Consider the following 12,813-nt stretch of genomic DNA (forward strand, 5'->3'; position numbering starts at 1 on the left):
GTTTCCATTTTTTTTTCTCTATCCCACTCTCTGACACCAATTTGTTGTGTATCTGCTCGTTTGTTAATTTCCGGTATAAATTCAGCGATACAAGTCCTTTCTTAATCAAAACTAGTTCATTCTTTCTCGATACAACTTTGTAATACACAGAATTTCCACAGTCACTTTAAACTTAACAACCTTTATAACACACAGTGATTCACACACTTTACTTATGGTGCCTACTGTTCGCTTGACTTGGTTATCTATATCTTCAAGCTATCTGCATATCTATATCTTGCTGCCTTTATTTGCCGGGCTTATATACTAAAAAAGAGGGTGCCTGGCAAACACTTGGACATTCGCGAGGTTCCTCGATAAGTCATGATCTTTCTAGAAACTCCAGCGCGCATGCTCCCAGTGTCACGTGACTTCCGCTGTTGTAACAATATTTAATTAGACTTCTTACTTCCAGTGGTGTATACATATTTACTTGAACAACTGTTAACTCTATACTTTCCTAATTATCCATATACAGTTGTATATGTACAGTTATTTTACTAAATATCTACAATATTCTTTTCCTCTTAGCTACAGAGGTGTATCTACCAATATTTTACTAAATATTTATTATATTATTTTCCTCTTAGCTACAGTAGTGTATCTGCTATTATTTTTACTAAACATCTACAATATTCTTTTCCTCTTAGCTTTAGTTGCATATCTACCCTTATTTTATTAAATATCCACTGTATTATTTTATTCTTACCTCTAGGGGTGTATCTACTACTGCCCTCACAAATATCCTGTACTTCTGTCCATGCTGTAAGCGGCGATTCAGGAAGCCATTATAGACTTTCCCATCTCCTAGAAGAAAGTTTTGGGGCATGTTGCGTCTTAGGAACTTAGCAGTAATGTAAGGCTCACGTTGATCTAAAGATGTCTTCATGAGCTGCAAAAAAAATATATATATATATATATATTAAATAGAAATTGTCAAAGATATTTTTAAACTAGAGATATCAATATGTTTGATGAGGTTTATCTAATACTTAGTTTATGTACCAGCTGTTTTGTTAGTGTGAAGAACAAACATGTACAATTAAAGACACAACAGCCAATAGTTACACTCCTTATGAAAACGAGAAAAAGAAACAGTTCCTATTTCATTTGCAGGTATGACATGTATGACTGTAACATATTATCATGGGCTAATGAGAGTTTTACTCAATATAAAACAAAATCTAGTACCTGATGTTTAATACAGATCCTTACAATACTAAGACAGTTTTATTTGAAAAGGAAACAAACTTTTGTACAAAAATAAGTATCTAATAAGTTATGTTTTATTGCATTCCTAAAAACAACATAAACTAAGTAATATTTCCTTTTATCTAGGTCAGTGATTCTCAACCTTTTCCAATATCATTCACCCTATAAGTTTTTCACAACAGTTCACTCACTGCCATTCACCCCATCATTCACTCTGATTCTGATCTAATTAACTTCTGGGTGAACCATTCACGCAATTGAGAAGCATTGATCTATGTAATGAATCACTATACTTTCTTGTACTCCTCATAAAAAAAATGAAATAAAGTAATATTTTCCTTTTATCTATGTAATGAATCACTATATTTTCATATACTCCTCATAACAAAAGGAGATAAAGTAATATTTTCCTTTTATCTATGTAATGAATCACTATATTTTCTTGTACTCCTCATAACGACATGAAATAAAGTAATATTTTTCTTTTATTTACAAATTCAAATCTAACAATAACTCATTCTGGAACTCTCCATAGTGGTCATCTTAAACTATATCTATTCACATCTAGATGCGTAATGATCCTAAATATAGGTTTTTTACCTCATCCTCTGTATATGTGTCAGTGTTCTCTCTAGCTTGTTCTTCTGTGACAACTATGAGGTAGTAGTGACTTATCAAACCATACTCTTCCGAGGCTTGGGGTAATATCACTTTAATTTCCTGGTTATTCTTGATCCCAAGGTGATCAGGCTTGACCATTGGCCTTGGAGCTGGAGGACAAATGATTAATATTGTACACAAGTTATACGCCATGTACAGAGCACATGAAAAGTTTAAAAAATATCTGGTTTCAAACGTTTTTAAAGCAGGGGGGCAAATGTTGTATCTCATTCCCTCCCAAACTAATTTCTAGTAAAAATGATGACTGATAACCTATAAAACATTATACATCAGTAATATTTAACTTAATAAACAGCTCTATATATGGTTTGATTTGTTACAAAAAAAAGAAGAGTAGATATACCCATAAATATACAGACCAAAGAACATGGAAAACAAACTCAGTACTTAAATAACTATTTCATGATAAAGGTTTTTCTTAAGATATTTGAAACATGACAATTTGAATAACATATGTATTTATATATATATATATATATATAAAGGAGTCACTTACTTAAAAGCAGTAATTGTGAGATGTTAAAGTAGTCACTCTAGAAGGGTAATTGTCAGTAGATATCAGAGTAGGCACCTTAGTAGGGAATTGTGGGTACATATGTCAGAGTAGTCACTCGAGAAGGGTAACTGTGAGTAGATGTTACAGCAGTCACTCTGTTAGGGTAATTAAAAGTAAATGTAAGAGTAGTCACTTTAGTAGGATAATTTAGTAGACGTCAGAGTAATTACTCAACAAGCCACAAAGGTAATTGTTAGTAGATGTCAGAGGGGAAATTGTGAGTGGATGTCATTGTAGTCACTCTGGAAGAGTAATTTTGCAATGTCATTGTAACTTCCTATAGATAAACTGTGATAAACTTAATTCACTGTTTAAAAACAATGTTTGTGTATTGGATATTGTCTGTCAAAATAATCTAGAAATGCTAAACGTTACATTTTTAAGCATATTTTCTAATTTGATTGCAAGACAGAATGATGTGTTATCATCTTTATTTTTTTTTAATACTTTGAATACTGTTCTGAATTCCTTCACAATGCATAAGAGTTGTTTTTAAAAAGGTGTAAAAGTAGTTCAAAGTTAAAACTTTGATTTATTGTCAAAGAATACTAAATTTATTTGATCTTGTTTAAATATGAGGAAGTAAAGCTACTGTATTACAAAAATATTTATCAGCGTGTTAATGTTTTCTGTTATTGAAAGTTAAGATGAAATAATAAAACACACACCTTCCCAGAATCTTATTATTCAGACTTTGATTTAAGTCGAAAAGAACTGGACTTGCTTGGCTGAAATCATATGATTATAGTTACAGGAATAGGCGTGAAACTAACTTAGATTAAATTTCGTGATACTAGCTAATCATGAATCAGTTTATCATTTAATTTTACTCACCCAAATGTTACCTATAGTTGTTTTATAGGTAAGTTTAACCAAAAAATTTAAAATCCAACTCTCCTTGCAAGGAGAGTTGGAATAAGATCTGAAGCTATTTGTCTATATTAACTGAATGTGCATGAGGCTAGTCCAGAACTGGAGAAGTAATGGTCACTATAATTCCATATTTATGAAGTGAATCTTTACGAAATATGGCAAGCTCTTAGTCAACAGTACAAGTTTGTGGCGAACAAAAATTTGGATATTATTTTTTTTATAAATAAAAGTTACATGTTTGACTATTGACAGATGCACTTAACAATGCTAAAGTCTAGTACAAGGTTGTTTGAGTATTTGTTTTCTTAGACATTTTTAACTTCCAAGAGAAAAACAATCTTGTTTCGTGACTAACAAATCTCATTTAGATATCCTATGGTGCCCACAAAGAGTTTTTTGACAGTCAAGGACAGCTACAAGAGCTTGAAATACCACCTATAGACATCTTTATTGAGGAACATCACAGAGAGTACACCATTGATGACCTCATGCCCTTCACAACGTATCAAGTCAATATAACAGCTGTTCCTCCTGATCAGCTCTATCGTCCACCAACAAGAATAGCTGTTACAACAGCTAGAGCTGGTATGTAAACTAAACTTCTGTATATTCTAGTTTTCACTGATGTTTTGTTTATTGTCAAATTAAGGAGATGTTTCTGAAACTTTTATGTAGTTGAATATTGTTTTAACGTTGTATCTGATCACAGCTAGTCACAGATAGCCATAAATAATAGAACCTATGTGCATAGGTAGGAATCAGTGTTTGAATTCCACAACTTTCTACAGAGTGCCATTCAATATGATATTATGCATTTGGTGTCAGAATTATGAATATCTCCTGTGTTACTCTACACATCTGATTTTCCAACAGTTTCTATTAGAGTAGAAATAATACCAGATATAATGTATAGGGATACTGAAAACGACTTTAGATGTGGATTTAGGAGGCTGTAGAGATCATGTGAATGGAAGTTTCAAACTGTACAATGGACAAAAGGGTTTTTATTCTTCACATGAACATCACCTTGCACTTCAACTTTTCAGAGTCTGAGTCAGACTGATGTCAGAATTACACAGACATATCTTTGGTACAAAAACTTTATTAAACCATACAAGTTCAAAATGACTTCCAAGCAAACTACTGGTCACCTTTATAGGTCAAACTATTGGCACATTTCATCATCACACCCATTTTCCCGCAATCAGAGGTGTGTCCCATGACTTTTGGTAGGATAGTGTGTGTGTGTGTGTGTGTATATATATTGAATGATGAGTACATGGAAAGAGCTGAGAGTTTCAGAGGGAAAGGAAAGTTGGATGTTATTGGGGAAAATGTCTGTATGTGCTATTGTGCAATGATTAAACATTCCCAGGTTGACAGAAGAAATGGAAGTCTACAGGTGATAATGAGCCCAAGAAACGACCAGGTAGGCATAAAATACTGACTGACAGGAGCCGACGTTCCTTGAGAAGGCTGGTTACCTCATCTTGCCATCAGACTCTAGAGAATCTGTGTTTGGAAATGCAGAAAGCCACAGGCAATCCTAAAAGTGTTTCCACGAAATGTTGAAAGCTGCATGCCATGAATTTTCACAGAAGGGCTGCAGCCCACTAGCCATTGATAAAAACAAATGCACAGACTGGAGATGCTGCAGACATTATTTATTCAAGCTACAAATCCCTATTTTGACTCCACCAAATGTAATTCTAGCTAAGAGCATGGAGTGAAAACAGAGATTTGTAGCTTGAGGAAATAATGTCTACAGTATCTCCAGCTTTTTATGTTTCCCTTGTTTACTATCCCTATTTAAAGTTTTTAAATTATCAAGTTTTTATTTATTTTAGGTCTGAAACCTAAAACTTCTTTGTTTACTTTTTTGCAACTGCATTTTCACTTTAATGTAGCTATCTTGTTTCTTTATTTTTTTAAATCCATCATTGACATAAACATGTATAATAGCAATACTGTCATATCTGAAACAGTTTAGTTTCATGAAATACGTATTTGGTGTATGATGCTCTCTCAGGAAACAATGACAACCATTGGACTGGCTTCACGCAGATTGGATGGCTAATGCTCCTGATGTCATTGCGACAATGCTATCACTGGTAGTGGTACTGTATGTTTGATCACTATGATGTATGGTGATCAACATACCACACGTTATGTATATGCTTGTAATATATATATAGCTAATATATTTATATCCTGTAGCTATATAGGGAGTCTGTAAACACTGGATTGGAAGGACTACTGAATTACACTAGAATGGTGTATGGATTGGATTTTGTAACCACGAGTTATATATATAAATAAATAAATAGCTTACAAACTATTGAATTACATTAATTGTTTTATAGGCAATTAAATCACCACTATAAAACAATAATGAGTATAGCTACATGATATTGCAATACCGTTATCTGTCCTGGTTGTCAACTTATTGTCATAATGGATAATGTCTGTGGTAATAGCACCCAAATGCATTGGAGATATCCCATCTATCAGACAAAATCCAAACGCCAATGTCAATATGGTCAGCCGTCATGGAAAATCATAAAAAAAATCAATCAAATAAGGATACGAAGCTGAATGCTTATACCCACAACGTTTCAGCTTATACTGCCTTTTACTGTCTATAGCAGTTGTGGGAAGGCAGTTACCCTTTAATTTCTTAAAGTAGAAATTAACTGAAATAAAGCCACCTTAATATTTATACTAATTAAACTCCCGACCTCCACCCTTACAAAAAGATATCAAATATAACTATACACCCTACCTTAAAAGTTCTTATATTGTTCTAACTCCCAATCTCTTCCCCTTTTCCTGAAGATTTATGCAAGTATAACACGGGAATGCTGAGACAAGCCCAGCTACTTCCGTCCCAGTTATACTGAATAAAATTACTAGAAAAATTATTAATAGCTACTTATAAGCTAAAGTAACTAACTCTCTCTATATTTTATTTATAAGATATTTTCCTTAATAGATAGTTTAGTTTCTAAAATATTTTTGTATTTATTAAACCATAAAGTAAGGTATTTCTTTAATTGCCTGTTTTTATAGTCATTATCTTTCAATTTATTTTTCAATAATAAAACATTATCCTACTCTATTTGCAGTATCTATAAAATTCACAACCAAGCAGTATGGGCTATAAATCGATGGTAATTGCCAATTCAATGCTCAAACTGAGCTTGATTCTATCTTTTAAACTACAGCTTAAACATATCTGTTGTGGGAGACTAGCTGATATGGTTCACAATGATTTACTATAACTATTGACTATTTGATCGCATTAGTTTGAGATGTAAAAATTTAAGCTGCAGCTGGAGATTGTCAAGGAGATTTGTTTGGCAATATAGTGAACATTTATAGTTTCTGTGTAACTAAATTCTCTATGTATAATGCATAGCAATGGGCATACATATATGCCTAGACTAAGACACAACTCCCAATAAGTGAGTATTAAAATTTTATCAGTAGAAAAGCAACCTTTTTTGAATAAAACATATACATCTAAAACACTGCTTTAAATAAACCTTTGTCTTTTGTAATTATTCTATGAATGTGTGTAATAAAATCTAATATTATACGTATTGTTTTTTTTTTACTCCTTCACTTCATACATAATAAAAGGGTTGGCTCCCTAAAGACACTGACTGTATAGTGTACAAAGCATTGAGCATCTACATTTTACAATCAGCTAATATTCATCTGTTATTTTGCTGGTAATTCCTGCTTCACACTGTACTTAAGCTTCTTAAAGGAACACCAGATATTTGTAAGAAAACGAACTTAAAGGGATAACAATAACATCGTTTACACAAGAATTATGATTTTTTTAGCTTATGAAAAATATAGAAATAGAGCATTGGAAAGTCTCAAGTTACATGAATGTAAATTAAGAAATATTACATTGTAATAGCTTGAATTGTGTGAGATCTAACACAGAAACCTACTCTCCAAATGGTAATATTTATATTAATGATAAATAGAACAAAAGGGGGAGAAGTAAAAAAAAGAAGTGTCATTTTACATGTCAATATCCCATTATACTTGTGATAAAACATTAGTATTAGGCCTATTCAATTTTTAAATACTACATTCTTAATCTAGTCTCTTAGGGATTTTAAAGAATTAGAAGAGTGTATAATAATAACAGTATTCCAACCACACTATATTTATTGTATCCATCGCCAATGATGAGTTTCACTCAATCCAAAGCTCTTCAGGCCAGCTGGGATACAACAAATGCAGTAATGGCTTATATAAATATTATTCCAATTATTACTGTGTGGTGCTAGGAAAGAAAATTAAATTCCCTATCTAAGCCATACATACGTGTGAATTGCAGCAAGGATATGCACATTAACGAGCAGATAATAGAAACTTCATAAAGACAGTTGTCCCAAACAAGGAATTGTTATGTGACAAGTCGATTGAGACACATTGACAAGTTACGACACCAACTGTTTATATAAACAACTACTATCATAGCAGAGAGAAAAGCTACAGAAAGTTTATATTAATTAACTTCATTAACTACAGAAATGGAATGGTCAACAAAAAGGAGAGATACACACAAATAGGCAACTGATTAACAGCTGCTGACAATATCCAGTTAGTTTCTAGTTTTGTTTTAAAGAGTCAACAGTGAATCAGTATAAATGAACCAATTATATGAAGGGCCTACTTGTAGATTGGACCTGGAGAGCTATTTAGGGTATCATAAGAATACCCAGCAAAACATATAAAACCCCACGTTTTTCGGTTAAAAACGAGTTCTCTCCAGCATTTTCTGTACTAGTTCTCACCTGCATTCCTGTTATGAAGAAGATGGCCACTGTGCAGCCATTTTCCCAGTTCCCACAGGCAAACTGTCTGTCAGTTTCGATCTATATCTTCTCTAGTCTAACAACATATAGTATATTATGTTTAAATAAGTTCTCTACCTAAAACTGGATTATATCTGCATATATTTCACGTAATAATTTAGTAGATAATTCAACGTAGCGTGAGAATTACTGAATCTCATAGAAGGTTTACTTAATGAACAAAACAAAAACTTTGATATGTTTGATGAAGAACTATTTTAAGACAATTTTGGTACTTTCCATGTCAATGAATATGTCAGTATGTTAGGTATGGATGTAGAAGTTAACATTTTCCTAAACTGAAAATGTATTTCCAATAATACTTACCTCTGCTGACACTTTAGCTATTCCTCGACACTGGCTTTGCCTATCTAAACATTGGTCTTGCATGCTCCACTCTTTTATACCCCACTTAAATGTTCTTGGCAATATATAATTTGCAAACCCTCCACCCACGTCAATGCACCCTCTATCCTGACACTGTATATAAATACCTCCCTCAGATAATGTAATCACTTTTTCTAGACTTACACCATCCCAGTAACTAACAATGGCTCTTAGTGGGGAGAGTGTGAGAGGAGGTAAGTATTATTGGAAATACATTTTCAATTTAGGAAAATGTTAACTTTCAAAACATACTTACACTCTACTGCCACTTTAGCTAGAATCTCACATTGAGAAGGTGGAGGGGCCAGTGAGGGCATTGTCCATACAGAAAGCATCTGTATAGAACAGGGATGTACCAAGATAAGAGTGGTACCCATGTGGGGAAACTGCACTACATCCAGAACAGGTATGCTCTTCATCCAGAATTTAATATTGGTATCAAGGGTAGAATAGTACATGAGTAATTATTATAGGCTGGCCCCAACCAGATAGCCGAGGTTCCACAACTTGGAGTTGGAATTAAGGGGTCTTGATCCCTATATCCCATGTTGGTGGCAAGAGCAATTGGACCACAATGTTATATATAGATACACTTTTGACTGGATCCCAACCTATAGCCATAGAGTGATGTATTCCAAACCAACAGAATTACAATGAGAAAGGAAGCAACACTGAAGTGGACAAACCTTCTCTTAAATCTGAAGAAGTCGGAGAGATCATATACTCCTTACTCAACCAAAGGAACAGAACTCATCCAGTCTGAAATCTGAACATTCATCCTCACTCTCCAACTGATTGGGCAAGGAGCATTCCACTTGCCCCTGAAATTATGGAGAGGATGTGGAACACTGTGTTAAACCAAGAACCCAGGATGGGACCACTTCACATTCGGAATTATGAGGAGATAATGGACCTCCATCCATGAACAATATAAAACGTGACATTGTTCAGAAGAAGGGCTAAGCACAACCCAACCAGACAGCGTAGGGTCAAATCTGAACCCATATTAAGAGTAGGCTCCCACTGAGGCTGGTGCCACTCCTCCAACATCTGGTAAATACATCCAGGTACCCGGGAAGGAGGGCCCCAGCTTTGTCTTCTTCTCCAAGAGTGGAGGAACACACTTGACCACTCTGGAGAAAAAGCCTCTATCCACCACCCCAGCGACTAGGAAACTAGGTGTGTTAAGGACTCCCTAGCTCCACTAGTAGAATCTGGGGGTAATGGTCCATGAGTAGCTGTCCATAATAATATGGAAATACCATCTGGTAAGTTCCTAGATGGTCTTTTGGAACACCTAATTTCTACAGAGCCTGTTGCAATCAGTAGTAAGTATAGTCAAATGGGTTGCTAGTGCTGAATTGGATTGATAAAAGCACATCTTTATGGGCAACACTCACTTGAGATCGAGATCCGGTAAAAGCAAGATGTAAGAGACCCTGGAAAAGAAAGACAAGATTACTCCCTCCTTCATATAATCTAGCAGATGTTGTTAAAACAGCCAGGGGAGTAATGGAAAAAAACCCAAAGAAAACTGCCAGATCATATAAAGAATGTGAGAGAAAAGCATTGGGAGAAGTCCACACACAGGCCCATAAAATGTACCCCAGTGAATAAAAGAAATGAGCAGTGAAAGATATAAATGTGCCAAATATAATGTGATGTAACTTTCAGAAGATTCATCGCCTGTAAAATCCAGAATATGCAACATGGATATTTGCAAATCCACTTCCAAGGAAGTGGGGATAAATCTTAGGAACTGAAGGATCCAACAGTATACATAGGTGGGAACTATCATCACGAAAGTAGTTAGAGTAAGCCACATAACACCTCCAGAGCTGACAGATCAAAACAAATTATCATCATATGATCGACTGTAGAAATGAGAAATAGTTGGCAAAAGAATTGTGGAGAGGGATGTATCCCCTTCCCTGGTTGCCAGAGGCTAAGAAATAAAGGACCTATCAGGGTATAGAAGGACCTAAGGGGATAGAAAAAGAGTCCTACAAACGTGCCAACAACTCCAACCAATGATATCAGCATGTCAGCAGCAACAAAATCCCCATTAAGGGAGAGGTGAAATATGGTACATGAGGCTAAAGGCTCGAATGGTTGTTGAGACAAGGCATGTAGTACCACTGTAATATCTCGATTAAGTAATAAAAAAAAAACATTTGGGAAGATGACTGGATAGCACTTGGGAGTCTAAAACCATCAGATGTTCAGGTTAACTAAAAGGAGATGAAAAAGTTGTCTGACCTAAATGACAGGAGATGAAGCTATACCCAAGGAAAAAACAGATCAAAACAAGATATGGTGAACACGTTTACTAAAGTGGGTACAAACTTCTTGTCATGCACATCCCAGGCAACTGTAGACATTAAACCCCAATGAGCTGGAAAAAGTCTTGGTGTAGAATGTTGGGTTGCGGATGCCTTAATAAAGATAGCCAAAGAGGAAGATGCAGAGGTGGACTCACATGAAGAAACTGTAGAAGAGAAAGTAATGGTTATGCTGGCCAATCTAGGCAAGCAACATCTTGCAAATAGAGGATCGAAATATAGCCAGAACTCTGAGTAACAGATGAAATGAAAGAAAGTCAGATGTGCAATCCCATCTAATCAGGACTGAATATATTTACCATCCCAGCCTGAGGATGAGGTATTGGAGACTCCAAAGCTTGTAGTTGAGTATCAATGGATGGCTAAAGCTATCATTAGAGGCCCAAACTGAGAAAAAATCAATCGGAAAACCTCACAATGGAGAATACCTTTGGTCAGGAGAAAGTGAGAACTGAAACTGTCAATCTGTTGTGAAATCCATCACCCCAGGAAAATGGCAAGTCAAGAGGCTGATATGATTGGAATAGGCCCCATAGAGAAAGAACCAAATTTAAGAGACAACTAGAATTGATAAAATGTCTCATGAGGATATTCCCCCTGCAAGAGATCTAGACCTTGCACTATTGCCTGTTGGACAGCAAGAAGTTGTAAATGATTGATGCAGAAGGAAGATTCGTCGTCCATTCATATACCATGGAATTCCTGACCTTGAAGATATACACCACATTCTGAAGTGAAGTATCTGTGAAGAGAGAAACTATGGACAGAGGGGTAGTTTATATATATATATAGACACACATACACATGCATAAACAACCTACAGATACACATACATACATAAACACATACACACACACTAATAATAGAGTTGATCCAAACCAACCACCACTCAAAAACTGAGATGTTGCTCCTGATGAAAGGTACTGGAAAATCTAGTGGATTGAAGTTCCAGATCCATTACTTGCAATGGGACCACTGAAGGGATAGCATGTGACCTCATCCCAAAAAATTCAAGAGATTTGAGTGAAGCCCACAACCCCAGATATAAAACCATCCCTGTAAGTAAGAGCCTGACTGCCCATTCCATAGCCTGGAGTTGGATGGGAGGTGGCTGAGCTGGGCATAAAACATAGTGAAAACTTGTACAACCCAGCAGAAGACATATGGTGCTGATGCTAGACCAAAGGCTAGATCCATGTATACAAATCATAGCTAAAGGCAAGATGACTTCACAATGAGAATATAGAGAAATGCCTCAGTAACCTCAAACTTGGGCATCCATGGACCTGGTGAAAAATGCCAATGTAGGATGAGAAAGGACTCTGGAGATGAACAAAGAATGGGTTGAGATTAGAAAGAATGACAATCGTCCACGAATATCCCCTTGTCTCAGGCACAACATATAAACAGGAATAATATCACGGAAGAATGGGATTAACTGTCACTACCATCCCCATGATCAATAACTCTGACAGCTGCGAAACGAAAATCCACACCCTACTGTACAGGTGGATGTGGAAATACCACAGGGTGAGAGGATAATAGAGGTGGAGAATTGAATAAAAATACGAACCTCGATACCAGAACCTGAAGAACGCATGGATCTGCAGTGAAGGAATACCAGGTGTCCATCAATAGTTGTAACCTCACTCTAACTGACCCCCCTGGTTGATAGCGATGCCAACATTGGTGTTGGTCAGCCCAAATGGAGTGACCCTGAAACTAAGGTCTGAGTCTAGAGCCAAAAAAGGTTGAAATGTCAACAACAACAAAAAATGCAAATGGGTGACGGCAATTTACAATAAAAATGTCTCTGGGACACCTGCGAACATCAAATGACAAC

The 12,813-nt window shown here is 35.5% G+C and overlaps 1 protein-coding gene across 1 annotated transcript in view; it reads right to left on the reverse strand.

Annotated features, from left to right (window-relative positions):
* The window catches only part of LOC106467911 (tyrosine-protein phosphatase Lar-like), a gene marked incomplete at its 5' end in the record, with an annotated part of 67,597 nt that overhangs the window by 30,940 nt on the left and 23,844 nt on the right, over positions 1-12,813 (reverse strand). The window contains 3 exons of the mRNA XM_013928297.2: positions 749-931; positions 1,852-2,021; positions 6,170-6,257. Coding sequence (XP_013783751.1) covers positions 749-931; positions 1,852-2,021; positions 6,170-6,257 — 441 coding nt within the window. The remainder of the gene's footprint in view (positions 1-748; positions 932-1,851; positions 2,022-6,169; positions 6,258-12,813) is intronic.

Source organism: Limulus polyphemus, unplaced genomic scaffold (genome assembly GCF_000517525.1).
Source record: "Limulus polyphemus unplaced genomic scaffold, Limulus_polyphemus-2.1.2 Scaffold2792, whole genome shotgun sequence".
NCBI lineage: Eukaryota > Metazoa > Arthropoda > Merostomata > Xiphosura > Limulidae > Limulus > Limulus polyphemus.